General features: G+C 42.3%; 1 protein-coding gene across 4 annotated transcripts in view; it reads left to right on the top strand.

Annotated features, from left to right (window-relative positions):
• CREB3L2 (cAMP responsive element binding protein 3 like 2) overlaps positions 1 to 17,093 on the top strand; it is an 83,315-nt gene extending 66,222 nt beyond the window's left edge. For 3 of the 4 annotated variants that reach the window (XM_062010765.1, XM_062010755.1, XM_062010772.1), the window contains 5 exons: positions 212 to 280; positions 6,891 to 6,990; positions 7,937 to 8,063; positions 9,218 to 9,443; positions 10,367 to 17,093. In XM_062010765.1, coding sequence (XP_061866749.1) covers positions 212 to 280; positions 6,891 to 6,990; positions 7,937 to 8,063; positions 9,218 to 9,443; positions 10,367 to 10,442 — 598 coding nt within the window. In that variant the 3' untranslated portion in view covers positions 10,443 to 17,093. The remainder of the gene's footprint in view (positions 1 to 211; positions 281 to 6,890; positions 6,991 to 7,936; positions 8,064 to 9,217; positions 9,444 to 10,366) is intronic. The other variant, XM_062010781.1, reaches the window with a different exon arrangement.
• The last annotated feature ends 355 nt before the right edge of the window (positions 17,094 to 17,448 follow it).

Below are 17,448 nucleotides of genomic sequence, written 5' to 3'. Positions count from 1 at the left end.
GTGCTCCCTATCTAGCAGTGTCTTTTGTGATGTCTTTTGCACTGTGAAGTGTGATTAAAGACAATGACAAAAGTTAAATGGTGTACATTTTCATTAAATGTCGGCAAGGCTGTAGATCTGTCTGTGAAAGCAAGTTTGGTTTGTTCTACAATTTCTTTAGGAAATGACTAATTTCTTTACATTCCTCTTTCTTCCTTTATGCTGTCTCCAGAGTTGAGACCTGTTCAAATGAAAATAGTGAGCTGCGTAAGAAGGTTGAAGTCCTGGAGAATACTAACAGGTAGGGTATGAAGGGAATAAAACAAAACTGTAATATGATATTACAGTGAAAAGGGAAAATCTGGAAGTGAAGAGATCAGTTGAAATGTAAACAGTGGCTGAGTCTGATGTGGCTAATGTCAAAGAAGGATAGGGAAGGCCAGTAATCATAACTGCAGTGTGATGTCAGGTCTTCAGCTGTCTCCCTAGCCTGTGATGTGCTTGAGAAACCTTTTAGCACTCTTCTTTGAGTTCTTCTACTGCCCAAGAAAATGGAATGAGTGATACATAAAAAAAAACCCCTTCAGCACAACTCTGAAAATTGTCTTTTAGTGAAAGAGTGTTTTGAGAGAAGACCTTGACCTGGAACATGACGCTTACAGAAATTTCAGTGCTGAAACTCAAGAGTCATTATTAGTTCCTTCTGGACTACTGAATGTCATTGCAATTATTGTCCACCCTTCTAACCATCTCACACCCCAGAATTTCCTTCCGTTGGAGAAGGAAAATCAACTACTCTTCCGTCTTTTCTGAAGATATGAGTGACTCGGTGTCTTTCTCAAAGGACTCATGGTAGAAAATGTTGAATAGCTGAGATGTTAATTGAGAGTGGAGTGTCACTCGTGGCTTGTGCTCAATGTGCTCTCTACTGATGGCAAATTCCAATCAGTAGGTATTTGATGAACCCACTGTGAACACCTTGTAGTTAGAGGTGGTATTTGTAGTGATGGTTGAATATTACCATTGAACATGATGGTGGCACCAAAGTCTGGGAGCTGAGTTTTAAAGGTAACACCCATGGTCATGGAAAATGGCCCTAGAGCTTGTCTGGCAGCCAGTGTATTGCTAATTGAGTGGCATGTGTTGTTTCTAATCTCCAGATCCAATCTCTAATTTCATGGAGCCAGACCCTCTAGCACTGTAATTTGCTGGAGAGTGTCTCCCACACACTGCTCATGCATAAAGACATCTGCTGCTTGTTTGAAGAGAGCCAAGCCATTTCTGTGCCTCTTATATCTTCCTCCAGGGTTTTACATAAAAGAGCTTGAAATTGTTCTGTAGGTGTAGAGTAGGGTTTTCTGTCCCAGGAGGTGCTAAAGCCAGCTGCTCTAGGGAGTTATTCTCCCCACATCAGCTAAATTTGGCCAGCTGTTTTCATCTCTGACTTGTTGCAGTCACGAGAACAGCTTTGTCTGTCCTTTTAGATGGGACCTTTAGCATCCTCTCTATTATTTGATGATTTAAATGTTCTCACGCTACTAAATGCATTAAAACTACTTAGCTAAGAGATGTAATCTTCAAATTCTTCGTACTTTGGGCATGTGGGATGGGTTGTGTTGTTTTCTTCCCTCTGCAATAGCATTGATATCGATTTGTAATCTCCTGCAGAGAAGTAGACGTTCCTGACCCTGTGCACAGAAATTTTTTTAGTTCATGGCAATGCTGTTTTTTGCTATTTAGATACAAACTGTATCTAAAATCTGTTGAGGCATCAAGTTGAAGTACTGAGAAATTTCTAAAAGTATCTGCTGTCATCAAGCTTGAATGATGTAACGTACCACATTATGGTTTTTTTTCACCTTAACCCCGAAGGGACACCTTCCTTTCTTAGTGTACAATTGTGCAACTATCTCATTCAGAGGATGATTCCAGGCTCATTTAATTTCTCCATTTGCTACAGTGAATTCAAAATGTCTGTTTTTCTCATTGATATTTGCCCAGAGCTTTGTTGTGGCACTTAGAAACTGTTCATATATTTGAGAACTTGTCTGCCCACTGTCCTGTAGCTGGTAATTCCATCTCCTACGTATAGTCAAGAATCGAAGTTCAAAGCAGTGACAGCCAAAATTACACAGTGTCAGTTCATTCTTGGATACCCAAATGTACATGTCCGTGACTTCAGTTCTCAAAGCACCCAGTAGAGAGTCATAAACACATGTATCTTATTTAGAATGCCCAACACAGAGCCTCGGTTGACTTCAGTTGCAATGTAGGGTGTTCATCACAGCAAAAAATGAAGACGACATTTGAAAGTGTTGTCTAAAAGTAGGTCTACAAACATTAAGGCTGTTCTTTTGTGGTGAAAAACTGTAAGAGGAAGAAAGGTAACAGGAAAATAAGAGCTGTCATTACATGTAGAAGTGTTCACGTGTAGATGAAGACAAAGTTGGTTTTTTACCTCGTTGGAAAATTGGGCTACATAAAAGTTCATGCACATGTGTGTGATGTCGATTGGTATAATGTTTTTATAGTCTGCCTGGACTTGAGAGGAACTGAAGGGCGATTTCCAAAACAAGCAACTGTTGAACAGCAGGGTTTCCTTTCAGTATGTGAACTCAGCTTTTTAGAGCATGTTATTCTATATATAGAACACATTTGCACAGATACATACCTAAGACTTCAGGGAAACCCTGCTTGCATTTCAAAATCTATCTCCAAAGCATGGAATCACTAGGATTTCTTCTAGTAAAAATGTTCTACATTATTCTCAGTAAAATGACAAAATTTAGAAGAATCTTCCCCTTAGAAGAAGGGGAAGCCTGAAATTCTGGATCTGCAAAGATATAAAGCAAAAGGTGCAAGTGTGGTCAAAAAATTGGCATCCAGAAGCATCTCCCTTGATATTCATGCATCTTAAAAGGCAAGGCAGGAGGCTGGGGATCAAGATGCAGGGGAGTTGTTAAATTTCATTACTCTGAGTGGGTGACTGCAGCATTTTTGGCATCTTTCGTATTAGAACACTAGCATATGTTTCCTCTCCTAATTTATGTGGCTCAGTCTTTTAAAAGAAACCTATCCAAGTTCCTTTCTAGGCAGTTTTCTTAAAAGTAAGGGAACACATTATTACACACATATCTGTTTTGTCTCGTCGCCGCAAGTGAGCCACATTCCCATTGGTTTCTGTAGCATCTGAACATGTGGTCTGAACATCTGAATGTCTAAACTGCTGTCTTAGAAAGCAAAGGGTGTGAGAAGCAGCTGGCACCAAGAACTGGACTGTCTTGTCCCAGTCACAAGAAGGTTTGATCCACCCAGATCTGGGCACTAGGGATCGAAGGCAGTACCAGCAGTGATCTAAGGGATTGACTATGGTCTGCAGCTGAGAGAGGAATGGTTCAGAATGCTTGAATATGGACACCAGTGTTGTCTAGGTGGGAGCCATGGCTATTTAGGCTTAAAGACTGTATTGAGACATCTAGTACTGTGTGTGACATATGAGAAGCACGTTTACTTTTCACTTCTGTTGAGTCTCTATTACAAATGTATTGATGATCCCTTTTTCTGGAGAAATTATAGACATAGGATCCAATTAGCATATGACTGAGAGTGTTACACATGCATGCAAGTAGCTGCTAGGGTTGCTCCCATGAAGTAATGAATAACAAGTTGTGCAAATCTGCACTCTGAGAAGCACCTAAAAGGTAATGGCATTATAAATACAATTGGGATGTTCTTTCATTTCTCATGCTCCTGCTGAAACTTGTTACATTTCCCAGTCATCTAAAAATCAAGTTGCATATCAGTCTGACCCACCAAAGGTTTATCAACACCAAAGCTGCCAGGCTTCACCGATTTGCTTGGTGGTTCCTTTATGTGAGAGTGGTAAAGTCATTTTACCAAGTCGTTTTCAAGGAGTCAAGGATCTGGATTTAATTTGCGATGAGATATCTTGCACTTCTTTTCAGACCACCCTTATAATAGTTGACAAAGTGTGGCAGCCCTGGAGCAACTCTTTTGTTTTCAAAGCAGCAGGACAGTGGGTTTTTTTAATGCTGAAACATCTTTGTTGAAAACTTGCTGGACTTCAAATGAGGAAAAATAGTGATTTTTTCCTACTTTGATACATTCTGATCTTTCAGTAAAAACCTTACCTTGGGATGTGCTCTCTTTCCAGCGAATAGGACAGGCAGAGAAGCAATCTGTGTATAGAGTTGGAAGACAGAATATTTTTTCTGTCTCTTATGAAAATCAGGTTTTGTTCCTCACAAAGTAGATAAATTATCTAAAAAGTCATGATCAAAATAAGCAGTGTTTGGTGTCTCCTAGACTCTGTCTTTTTTTTTGTTTAAATCAAAGTTGGATTTTCGACATAAACAGTGAATTGAGACAGGCTCCCAGGCGTCCTGGAGTGACAGATTTTCTCTCTTTAATCAAAGTGTCACTGAAAGCAGAACAGAAGCCTTGACTTGTTCTTTACTTTGGTAGTGAAGAGGCTCTTATGAAGATGAATATGTGAAAGTGCACATGAAAATGAGACATCCCAGGCAGAGTGAATTGTCTGGCAGTGTGGAAGGGAGAGCAGGAGTCTTCAGTCACTTTGCAGCTTTCCTATGAGGTGCTTCCATTGGCAGAGAAAAGCGTGAAAGCACGTTCACACCTCCTACGGAGGTGACCCTCTAATTGAATATCACTGGGAAATGTGTCAGACACAGTGAAAATAATCCCTGTGGGTGCAAACCCCCTTATGCACGCTGCCTTGGGATGGAATTTTCTCCTGTTAGGACTTAGCCCTAGGCAGTGAGTTTCACTAAAAGTGTTTGTGGCCTTCCTGCTGCTATTTAGAGGGAGCATCTTAGTTTAGTGTTAAGTCCCCTTTCAGCAGAGCAGAGACCTGCTCCATTTCCCTCTTAGTCCAGATCATCCCTGCCGCCATCCGGAACAATGAAGGCAGCTTTTTTTTGTTGGTGGTGGTGGTGGGAAAAGAGATCTTTTGACTTCAGAATCCAGTTTTCTGCTATTCCAGATTCAAATAGAGAACAAAAGCTCCAAGAAGTGCCCCACTTCGACAGTAGCAGAGTAAACTGGCATCATCTGTGAATGAACAAACTTGTTTCGTGCTCTTACTTTGGATTTGAAAATACACCTGTAGCCTATCAACTCCCCACACTGAGTCCTTGTCCTTTGAGAAGTCATCAGGACCTCTGCTCAAGCAGATAAATAGACTACCTGGGGAAGAAAAACATTTTATATGAAAGTAGTTGGTAAATAAGATGGGAGGTGAATCTTCCTCTGTGTATAGCAGATCTCAGAATACCTGTCTAATGATACTTTCCAAAAAGAGAGTGTTTTGGAGTCATATCTCTGGGCCCACTCTGCCCAGCAGGTTTTTCAAATTGGACACAAAAAGGCAGAGTTGAGCAAAATGAGGAGAGTTGCCTCTTCTCTGTTGATTTCCTCACCAGCCATTAGCTGTTTTCTCATTGACGCCTCCACAAAGAGTGGCAGGAATGATCAGCATTTCAAGGCTGCTGCTGCTGCCAGCCCCCGAGCTGGGGAGGAGGAGAGATCCTTTCTCCTAGCTCTGCAGTTCTGTGTCGAGCCCAGTGACTCAGGCCTAAAAATCAGGGGAAAGATTTAGCCTTCTGTAATAGCACAGAAACTGCAGGGTTAAAAAGGCATTACTGTATAACAAAACCGTGGCATATGGTGGGAATACTTTTTATGCTGCACATTCTGTGCTGGAAAATGATATATATCATGTATGTAAGTCATTGTGAACCCTGTGCCATGTGGTGGGTGTGAGGAGGAACTGGGAAGAGATGCGGAAGGAAGGAGGGGATTCAGATGGTCTCACTTGCATGATAGACAGGGTTTTCATCTCTTAATGTGTCTGTGGTCTGTCCAATAGTGAATCAAGGACTGGATTAGACGAATCGCTTTCTTTTTTAAGTACCAAGTGGCAGAATAAACCATGCTCTCAGGAGCATGTGAGACATCCTTTCTTTGTAAGTTGAGAAGGCTCTGCTGGCCCACATAAATCTGTGCTGCGAGCATGGCTTGTGCTCATTTCAGAATGCATTCCTGAAGTCCTTGAATTCATTAAACCCTAATTAGCAATGAGCACCGATGATTAAAAAAATCTATAATAATAGGCAGACCAGTGTATATTGAGCTGTGAAGGCACCTCTGGGTCTGTCCTACAATTAGCTTTTAGCCAGTTTGATCTTAAAATAATCCTTCTATTTTCTCTGACATCCCGACCTTGCCTCTTGCTTTAGCATTTGACGTCACAGCTGTTGCCTGGAGTTTTTGGGGGGTTATCCTCCACAACAAATTGTGAGACTTACAGAGGTGAAAAGCCAAGTTGAAAACAAACAGCAAATTTAACATTCTGATACAAAGTTGTGCTATATTTGTGTCGAGGACAGGCATTTAGGTTACTCCTTGTCTGTTAAAAAGCTTTCATGAAAACAAAATGAAATCTGCTGTGAAAACCCTGTATCATACTTGGAGATGGTTTCCCATTTAACATAAAATCGGGTTGTATATGCATCCAGTGACTTGCATGTAGTGCAGTTTGTTCTTACACTTACCAGACCTGTTTCTTGTAGAAACGCTGAAAACACAATTTTTGTTTCTGAGAGCTTTCTGGATGTATTAAAGAAGAAATTGTTCAGGGACATCAGTTGAAGGAAGGGAAAAGATGTTTTTGAAAGTTGCAGTGTTGATACATGTAAAAACCTTGTAAAAATTAAAAAATATTCCTTGCTCCTAACTTCAGGGAGAGAACTTTCGGTGCCTTGTTGTAAATGCTCTGATATTGCTAGGTGAGGAATCTGAAGCACAAAACCTATTTAATCAGCAAGTAGAGCAGTGTGTGTGATGCTTTTCTGTTGTTTTTTTCATTCCAGAACACTTCTGCAGCAGTTGCAGAGACTCCAAGCCGTGGTTGCTGGGAAAGTGTCCCGTTCATGTAAGGCAGCTAGCACACAGACAGGGACCTGTCTCATGGTGAGTGTCCCCTAAAGCTGGGAGTTGCAAGGGAAAGGTAATTTCTTTCCACTGCTCAAAGGCACCCCCCTTGCTCTGAAAAGCCCCTCACTTACAAACTGTCATATTGGGAAACTTCTCTTTGTAATTTAACAATTAATTTTGACGTAAATGAGGTTTCTGGCTGATGAAGATTAGTGATTGTGGGAAGGCATCCCATTCTGGAGAAGACTGGGCCTATGCTTTTGATTGGGTGCTGCAGTGATGAGAGAAGGAGTACTGCTCTTATGAGTGACCTGTTATTTTCTACAGTCTCATACGTGAGAAATGGCATCTAGGGTTGTAAAATGAAAATGAGGGTGACCTTTGATGCACAGTTCTTTTGATACCAGTCAAAATAAACTAGGTCATCCAAATAAAAATATGACTAAGGCTGTAAATCGACCTCTGCCCTATTTCAGTAACAGTGGTCAGGCTAAGAAAAGTATTAGAATGAGACTTTTCCCTCCTTGCACTCAGCCAGCAAGGTCTTTTCATGTTAGCACTATAAATTGATGGACCTTATTTTAAAGGCCTAAGTTGTTCTCTTAGGCTGCTAGCCTCTCTGTCACTTTAAAGCAAGCCTGGGGCCAGCAGCACAAATAACCTTGGAAATTCCCAATGGTATCCGTAAAGCACACTCAGAGGCTGTATCTGCTTTTCAACTTTGGGAGTAAATAAAGCAAGACGCCAAAACGGTGGCAGACATGGAAAACAAACTCTGGCACTGAAATCTGCCCTTTAAAACACTGAACTTTGATTGTATATGTGCCTTTGCTAAGAGACACTGTACATAGTGATGAAAATAGCCTCGAAGGATTTGTTTTGAAAAAGCATGGTATCTGCGTTGTGTTGATTGCTCATTTTGATGTGACTGCATGGGTCAAGAGCCCGTGCACTTACCTCTTCTGCATCCTCCCCTTGCCAGATGGTGGTGCTGTGCTTTGCGGTAGTTTTTGGCAGTTTCTCTCAGAGCTATGGGCCGTATCCTTCTGCCACAAAGATGGTGTTGCCCAGGCAACATTCCTCTCCAGAGTCCTACACAGACTCCATCGGTAAGTGACAGCTATCTCAGTCTTGCTCCTTGCTTGGTTGTGCTTCGACATTTGTTTGTCACCCCTAACCCGCTCTCAAGCACCTCTTGCTTTTCTGCTCCTTAGCTGGCCATTCTTTTATATAGAAAATAGAAATAATAGAAAGTCACAGAATAGTAGGGGTTGGAAGGGACCTTTAGACATCATCTAGTCCAACCCCCCCACCAAAGTAGGTCCACCTAGATCAGGTCACACAGAAGTGCATCCAGGTGGGTTCTGAGAACCTCCAGAGCAGGAGACTCCACACCCTCCCTGGGCAGCCTGTGTCAGGGCTCTCTCACCCAAACAGTAAAATAGTTTTTCCTTATGTTTAAATGGAACTTTTTGTGTTCCAGCTTCATCCCATTACCCCTTGTCCTGTCACCAGATACAATAGAAAAAGTGATGTCCCAATCTACTGAGATCCGCAATTTACATATTTGTAAATATTAATGAGATGCCCTTATCCTATCCAGACTAAACAGCCCCAGTTCCTGCAGCCTTTCCTCATAAGAAAGATGTTTCAGTCCCCTGATCATCTTAGTGACCCTGTGCTGGACTCTATCCAGAAGCTCCCTGTCACTCTTTATCTGTGCTTTTCAAGAAGGATGGTTTGGCAAGCTATGCTGATGGCAGCAGGCATCATAAACATGGACAGAGCCTTTTCCCCACTACCCTTGTTGGTATTTCTGTTTAAAGCAGTTTTGTTTCTTGCTGTGGAACTAAAGCTAGTGGTCTGTAAAAGGTGGCAGGATTTCTACTTGGTAGCAAATGTTCATGCTGTTAAAATGTGCAATGGATATCAGCTGGTGTTTCCTTTACCAGTGTTAACTAAAGAGTCCAAGGACTGAGTGAGTAACTGCTAGTGTTACATACCTATGGTAAACTGGTTGCTTTCAACTTATATTCATTTTGTTCTAGTTTTGGGAATAATTTAGAGCTTTTTTTGGTCCCTACCTGGACTGATGCTGTGGTATCTTTCCTCAGCTATCAAATTACCAGTTAATCACTATAAAAGGAAAAGACCTTTACAGCTTTAGTTTTGCTCTGATATTTTCAATTTCCTGAAATGACCAGGGAAATTCTCTGAGCTGCCTGTTTCTCATTCTCTTTTTGCCTTTTGTCTTTGCATGCAGTGAGGTCAAGGAGCCTGCTAATTTATGAGGAGTCTCACCAAGTGGAGGAGTCGTCAAGCCCGATCTCCTTTGCAGATCGCAATGACAGGCAAGCAGACACCTCCAAGTACCCAGCACTGTCACTGGCAGCCATGCCAGGCACACAGCAGGATGATATCATGCAGTTCACAATAGCCAATGAGACGAGGCTGGAGAAATCAGTGCTGCTGGGCCTGCAGCAGCACAGGTGAGTGCAGAGTGGGGTGCTGGTCATACCCGTTGCTGCCGTTTGTGCCTGGAGGCCAGCAGTAAGACAAAGGCCTCAGCTGTCCTGGGCACTGTGAAACATAAAGGAAGAGTTTGGTCTCTATCCACAGAGCTTGTAGACAAAGTTGTCATTACTCTGGAGAAGTGGTTGTAAAAATATTGTTGTGATACAGCTACCAAACTCAGTGCTTCTTCCAGAAACCTAACCCCTGTAAGCCTCTTAGTTGTGCCTACCCACTTTAAGCACTTCCGTGTCTCCAAGAGGAATAAGCTTTTGCCAGTTACGTGGAAGTGTGAGGCTGTGACTCACTGGGCTTTCTATGAGGTCAAGGTGTGAAGAGCTGGAGCTTCTCACAGCAGTGATATTACTAAAGCATTACCGTTGAAAGTTTGCAGGACTCAGTCTTAAGAGACAGACCTGTAAAGTTATCTGAGCTACTGAACACAGAGCTCCTTCATCTTACTTTTTTTAGGATAAATTTAAGGTTTTGAGGCCTCTGCAGAGAAAGAGATGCACTGGCTTAAATACATGTGTGCAGTTTTCTTTCCACTCTGCTTTTTTTTTTGTCCTGACACTGTCCTGCTGGCCCAGGTCTCGATCTCTGCTAAAAAGCAACAGCAAGCACAACAAACACTGGAGAGAGGGGTTTTGTTTGGAAGTGTGCTATTCTGAGGGCTAGGATGAGCCATGTCACCCCAAGCGTGCCTTCTGAGCTCGTGTCAAGGTTATACCTAGGGCCAACCAGATGACTAATTTGGTGTGTTACCATATGCCAACTGACAAGTAACTGGTAAATACTGAGTGCCTTTTTAGCATTAGCCAATTCAAGCAGGATATGCACTTTTAAAAATGACTGACTGTTAGCATTAACCTTTGTTGCTTTGTTTTTTTGTTCCCTGCAGAGTCAACTCTGAACTCGAAGGAAATGAAACACTGAAGATAATTGAAATAGATAGAAGAGTCAATGCCACCTCTTAAAAATAAAAAAGGCCTTTTTTCTTGACTTTCCTCTTTCCCACATATTTTCAACCAAAGTCCCCCTACTTGTCATCCTCAGTGAACCAAAGCACAAAAGAGAGAGAGTTCAACTTCTGCATTGATTGGTGAGGCTGTGACTGCAGATGGGATTTCTTGTCTTTGTAACTCCCTTCCTCACTTCACACACAGTCCCTGTCTTTGCTTTTATTCCTTTTCTGTCTGCTACTGCAAGGGCAGGATTGAATTATGATGGCAGATGATGCCAGATGCCAGCAGTGTGCCGGTGACTGGTGGGTGGATGTGTGCGTGCACACATCCTAATCTGAGCACAAAGACATTCTGTGAGAGTGACATGTGCAAAATCGATGGGAGCATGTGGGTGATAGGAGAGAAAGAGGAGATGCAGCACGATGCTGTTCAGAATCTATCCACAGCTTCATGCCTACTGGTCTACAGCACTTGAGCCTTTTAGGGGAATTGAGAAGCACACGTGTAGCCTCCTTCCGAAGGGACAAGAAAGGGCCCTGAAATTGCTGAGTTAACAGCACAGACAGAAGGAGGGGTGGGCAATGATGATGCCAAATTATCCTCCCCTGACTCTTTCTCTTCTCCTCTCCAGCTTCTTTATCATTTAGTAGGGTAGGTTTCTCTCTGGCTGGAAAGCAGTCCTGGTAGGCTTCCCTACTGCTTCTACCCTTGTGGAATTCAAGCAAAGACCAGTTGCTGCCTTGTCACGCTTTGTGAGGGAGAATTAGTTAGTTTAACTAAATCTGTTTAGAAAGCAGGTTCTGTTAAATTTATGCAATGTTTTGGATGGATATCCTTTAGTCTGCTTAAGGCTAATCTGTTTAGCCTATATCAGTTCCTTCCCAGAAAACTAAATCAATGTAAGGCTTAAACCAGAAGTGCCTCCTGAGGGGACCATATGGATTTTATTTATTGGCTTCTAGGTGCATGGATGGAATTTCTTATGTAGACTTGGTCTCAGACTGTCAAGTGTTTTCCTTTCCTTGCCATCTTCCTATTACTGTTGTAAATAGTATTTATTAGCTCTGCAAAATTTTGTTCAGGCAGTCACGACGAGTCGAGGTTCCCTAACCTGGCAAGTGGTCTGGGCAAACTCTGAAACTGGACTCACAAATATCACTGAACACATGTTCCCTTCCCCCAAACTTGAGTTGCCCTAAAATAGGGCCATGTGTCATAGCATCCTCTTAACCTCCTTTTCCAAAGATGTGATCTTAGACCAACTGCTTAGCTGGAGAGATGGGTTACAGGTAGCCTAGGCTACGCACAGCCTCTGACCTGAGGAGTTAAGTATGTAAGCAGAAGACAAAGTAAAAGAGGAGCAAGATGGACACACAAGGAGGTGAAGTGACTGGCTCGAGTTCAGTGGAAAAGCCAAGAGCAGTGTTCAGACCTGATCCTGCTTCAGTATACTTCTCCCTGCAGTTTTTATCTCCTTGTCCCATGTAGCTGTTGCCTTGAAGGGTTCCCCCTCTCTCAGTAGCCTGATTGTGCCTTTGCTTCTTGCAGTTTGTCCTTGTAGTGGCACAGTTGAACCTACCCCAGGATTTGAGCAGGGTTTTATTTGGTCACTACAAAAGGGCAATCAGACTCCACTGAGGATGGATTTAACGTGAAAATCCTAATTCAGCAGGCCAGCATAGCTACTTTACAGTTTACCAGAAGTCAATTTTAAAAAGAATAAAGAATTTTGGAACTCTTTTTTTCTTTTATTTCTTTTTTCCTAATGATAAATAAGGGAAAAACTAACCTAGCCTTACAAGTAATTTTTTACCATGTACAGTAGATATTTCCTGCAAGTATTCTATTTTGTAAAATATTTGATTTGTATTTTATTACAGCAGCTGCCAGAGCAGCTCCTTCTTGTTCTTCATTCTCCTTAGACTTTCTTCCTTCGATATCCTATTTGCTGCTCTCAGGCATGACTCAAAACTCAGTGAAATGAATGGAAAGAGTTTGGTGAATTACAGGAGGCTGTGGATCAGTCCTCACAATGCCATTTTAAGGTGTTTCACGTTAGTGACGGTGAAACGTGTGCCTGACTCCATGAGCTAGTAATGAGTTTCGCTGTACAGATGTGCTTTCTAGGTAATGCCCTATTCTTATATGCAAGTGCCTCTATTATTTTATCCTTGGTGGCAATGAGAAGAGAAATGCTGTTGTAGTCTATTTTGCAAGCGTTCTCTTCTTCTTAGCATGGGTCAGTCTCCTCCCTAAAGTCTCTTTTCCCTTCCCTTTTCTCTGCTGAGTCCTCTTAATCATTCCAGTGTCCACCAAGAACTTTTGTGTGTGTGAGTTTTTTTTAAGCTATTTAAGACTTCACATAAATATTGAACACTGGTGGGTGCCACAAGAGATGGCTGGTTTGCTCAGCCACTGGAGGTCAGCAAAGTAACAGGAAAAAGCTGGGACTGACCCTTTTGTTACGGCTGGTCAGTGTAAGTGGGCAAGGCCATAGCTCAGAAAATTCCTTAAATGATCTTTTTTTTTTTTTTCAGAGCATCCAGTTTGACAGTTTTTAGGGCAACTGGATGGTTAAGTCTTCTGCAAAAGAGGCCTCAAGCTCTCGAGCACCACACTGCTTTTATTAGTCTTGCAGTTTGCACTGTGCATAAGTAGGAGGCTGCTCTGCCTGAGCTCATGGCCATTGCCAGTTCAATGGATCACTTCCCACTGCAGATACAGCTGACTTCACTGTATGAAAATCAAAACTGGTTTAATTCTCAATACTTAAAAGACAGGCCATTTTGCAAAACCCAAGCAATCCCTCTCCTCTCCGAATCCTACCGCACTAGTCGCCATTCAAGCGTTGTCCTTCTGTTTGTTGAATTTGGGCATATTGGTTCAAATCTGACTGGGAGATAGTCATGTTTTCATCTACTCACCATGGTCTCAGTCAGGCCTCTGAATTAATTCATCAGACAGTATGACCATATCAATTTTCTTGTCTCTGATAGTCTATGTGTGCAACCTTAATTTGGGCAATCCTTTAAATTACTTCTAGGTATTATTTTGGGGAATCTCTTGTCCTATCACACACGTCACTTGGGGGTTTATTATATTAAATATTACTGCTTTATAATAGGGAAAATCTTTGTTTTGCCTGAGTATATTTGTGATCATTTTCCTTCAAGTGCCTTAGTAGAACAGGTTTCTCTGCTAGATACTAGAGGCCAGAGAATCTCCTGTCATCTCCTGCCCACAGGAGCTGTCTGTCCCGAGTTGTTACTGCCAAGGAGCTGCCTGTCCCAAGGCAGTTTATGGTGTGTTAGGTTCCCTGGCAGGGGCAGGGAGGAGGCAGGACCTCGCAGGTGCTCTGCCCGGCTCAGCAGGCCAAGGCAGGCCAGACATGACCCAAGGGGGACTGCTGAGGTGCTGTAGGCCGCGTAGAGCAGTGGCTGTGTGCGCTCTGTGCCAAGGGCATGGGGAAGGCGGAGTGGGGGATATTTGGGGAGGATGCCAGTCCAAGTGCTTTTTATTAGTTCAGCTGTATTACTTGAGGTCTTCACCTTCTGCCAGTGGACTTTCCAGTGATGACAGACTTGGTGCTGTAGAATAATGTGCGTGTATGGACAGAGCAGGTCAAGGCCTTATGTGCTACTTAATTTCCATTTCCACTAGAGGACTTAAATGATCCTTTGAATCTTCAGCTGTAACGTTATGCTGCCTGGCAGCACGATTTAATATACACTAGTAAACGTCCCTTTTGGCCTATAGCTTTAAAGCATGTCTGGATCTGTCAGGTCTTTGCTTCTAGGGATATAAGCTACGAAGGAATGTAGGGCATTATGTTTTTGTATATGTATATTTAAAAAGCATCAAGCACTGGACACATGTCAGTTCTAACCTTGTTACCAGTGTGTAGATAATGTTGGGGGGTTTCCCCAGGCTATTTATAGTTCTTCGCTGCATTTCTCTTATTTTCTCTGTACCATTCAATATTTTTCAGCAGCACAGACTACTAATGGAATAGGCTGCGGTTCTTAGGCCAGATCCCAGCTGATGCAATGCAGCGTGCTTCTCCCAGCCTTTGGAGGCTGCAGATCTGATGAACAGGAAGGGGACCTCTTCCGTATCTCTCTATGTAGCAATGTGTCTCAGTGTATTCTTGATTCTTCTAATGTGGAAGTTGAAAATTAATCTAAAAACTTTCCTTTGTTGTGGGTTTTTTTTCCATACTAAAGAGACCAACTCACGCCTTCACTTCCATCCCCCTAAACTATCAGTGGTGAATTCTGTCTAGACGCATTTAGAATGTAGGTCAAGTAGATGAATGATGCTAATTGCTACGTTGGGAGGGATTTCCACTGAGTATTTGGGCTCTAGATTCTAGCTAATGCCAAGAGGCCATTGTACAAAACCCACGCAGCTAAGAACAGAAGTATACAGAGTATTTTTATACTCTTGGTGACTAAAATATTTCTTTCTCAAGTCACTAATTAGAAAGGGAACGTTTTGTATTCTGAAGGTGAAATGGTAGGTCAGTACTTTGTAACTGCAAAAGTTATACTAGCCTATATCGGTAGTTTTAGTGCTGTGATGTGTTGCTGCTTTGTACGATAGTGTTAAACAACTTCAGAGATGGCACAGATGAATGACGTTGCTTATGTGTTAAGGTCTTTCCAAATAAGATGTAAGCATTCAGTCAATGGGCCGGGATATTGTAGCTTTCTCACGGCCAATAAAATGACAGTGGGTGTTCAGGAATATGTTGAGGATCCGAATTAGTACCACATTGCTTAGATGATCAGCATCCTGTGGAGACTCCAGGACTGAGAGGGAAATCACTAATATTTCTGGTGGTTTTCATGTCAGGCCTTTTCCTGCTTTACCAAGGTGTATATCTGAATTGACTTCCTAGAGTCAAAAAGAGTGCATCTTACAGGGGGTTTGTGATGCCAAAATGCAGTTCAGCTATTCTTAGTACCAGTAGCCTCTTCTCTGCCCTAAAGCTCATCTTCATACTTCTTTCTTCGAGAGCTGTAACTGAATAGATGAGAACAAAACACAGGAAAGCTGGATTTGTAGACCTATTTTACAGAAAGATGAAAGGAGAGAGGGCTCCTGGCACCACAGGGAAACCTCCTAGTTCTTGATTCCATAAATTAGCAGTGATACTCTGGTTCATTAGTTCCTCCTTTGTTTTAGCTTCACTCTTCCCCTTGCTCTTAAATTCTGTGCGGTCCTATTTATGGATATCTGACCTTTATGGTATATGCCATTTTCCCTTCCAACCAGCGGGTAAAAACCCTTTTGCACTTTAGCAGCTTGTAATTAAAGGAGCAGAAGGGAGAGAGGTGGGGAAGCAGGTGCAAGTAATCAATTTCTTTTAACAGAACTCAGCTCGTATCTTCCTTTGCCATCTCAGATTTTAATTCAGTGGTGCTGATGTAATGGCATCTTGCTTTCTACATTTGGACAGTTAGCAACGAGTGTGAGCGTGTGTGTATCTGTGCACGTGTGCTTGATGAGCAATTAAAAGCAAACCCCAAAATGCAGAGTTGTTTTTTTAATGTCATACACATCGCTAGATAAAGGCATCTACCTGAACACACAGGGCACATTCCACTTGGCAACAGAAAGCCCAGGCGTTTCTCTCTGAAACCTCTTCACATTCCACATGACCGAGCACTCGTAAAACTGTCGTGTGAATTGCTGTCCAAAGTCTGTCCTATTGCAGTTGTTGACTGAAAGCTGTCGCAGCGTCATTTTCTGTGTGTGCATAGACTATCTGTAGGACAGCTCTGGCTTGGTACAAGAAAAATTATTACTTTAGGCTTTATTGTATCTTCTGGTGTAATTTTTTTGTTCTGAAGAATTAGAGCTTTGATTGCTTATTCTTTTTTTTCCTTTTTAAATGGTGTAACTTAGCCTTAAAAAGTCAACCCTGGGAGCTGACAGCTCAAGGAAAACAATTTGTTGCATTGGTCATCTGACAGAGGATCTAAAGATCTCCCTTCCTCAGGAGCCCCAGTGCCCTAACAGAGAGAAAGCAGTTTGCTTTCAGAGAGCGAAATGTCAGTACATCACAGTTTCTCTGAGATTCGCTGGTCCTCCGAAATGTAAATTACCTGGTGTTACCCTCCTGGAGAGAAATTAGTATCCAGGGCCAAAGCCATTGCCTTGGGCCATACAAAACAATACCTTGTGATTCTGAGTCACTCTTCATGTGACACCCCTGAGGCATTTCAGCTGATTTTTCCTTCTGTTCATGTGAATTCAGTATAGGTTTGTGCAAACACAACCATTTTAAGATTAAAAGGGCGGTGGTACTGGTGCAAAAGCAGCCCACCCTCTTAAATGCCTTGGTGAGCTGTATAGGAGCCTCTTCTGACTGCAGATATGTGTTGTTTTGCCATAAGCCTGTTTAGCTGTGTGTAAGCGTGCTCAATGGCCACTCTATTTTTGTACAAGTGCTGTCATCTGGATGCGGTCCTACCTGATTGTTCACGCTGCAAATGTGTCCACTGGCTGGAAAGAAATTGCTGCTTTTCCTTTTTAAGTCACCTGCTTGATTCTACGAGAGAACAGACTACCTGCTTTTTGTAGCCTAAACATGTATGTAGCAAAATATGTTATGCTTTTCGTTTCTTGCAAATAAATATTTTCTGTAGAAAAAGCCAAGTGCAGCTCATTTGCTTTCCTGAGGGTTGGAAAAGGTCTGGTCCCTTGGCTCTGTCAGGTGCTGGGCTGCACGCAATGTATCTGCCTTCACCACAGCTGAACCCCCTGGTAGTTCAGCACCTTGCTGGGCAGAGAAGGTTAAAAGCAGTGGTGTGGGTTTTTACTGAAGTTGGGACGATGCCTCTTCCCTTCTATTTTTTTCTGAGATTAACAGAGAATTACATCTGTCAATAATGGGTGTAAATTAGGGGAAGGCTGATGGCATTTAACAGTGATAATGGCTTCTGAGTGCAACTATGTGATAGAGCCCCATTTATAGGAAAGTCTCTATTTATAGAGAATCCAGGAAGGCTGA

Source organism: Colius striatus, chromosome 1 (genome assembly GCF_028858725.1).
Source record: "Colius striatus isolate bColStr4 chromosome 1, bColStr4.1.hap1, whole genome shotgun sequence".
NCBI lineage: Eukaryota > Metazoa > Chordata > Aves > Coliiformes > Coliidae > Colius > Colius striatus.
This window is presented reverse-complemented; position numbering and strand designations above follow the sequence as displayed.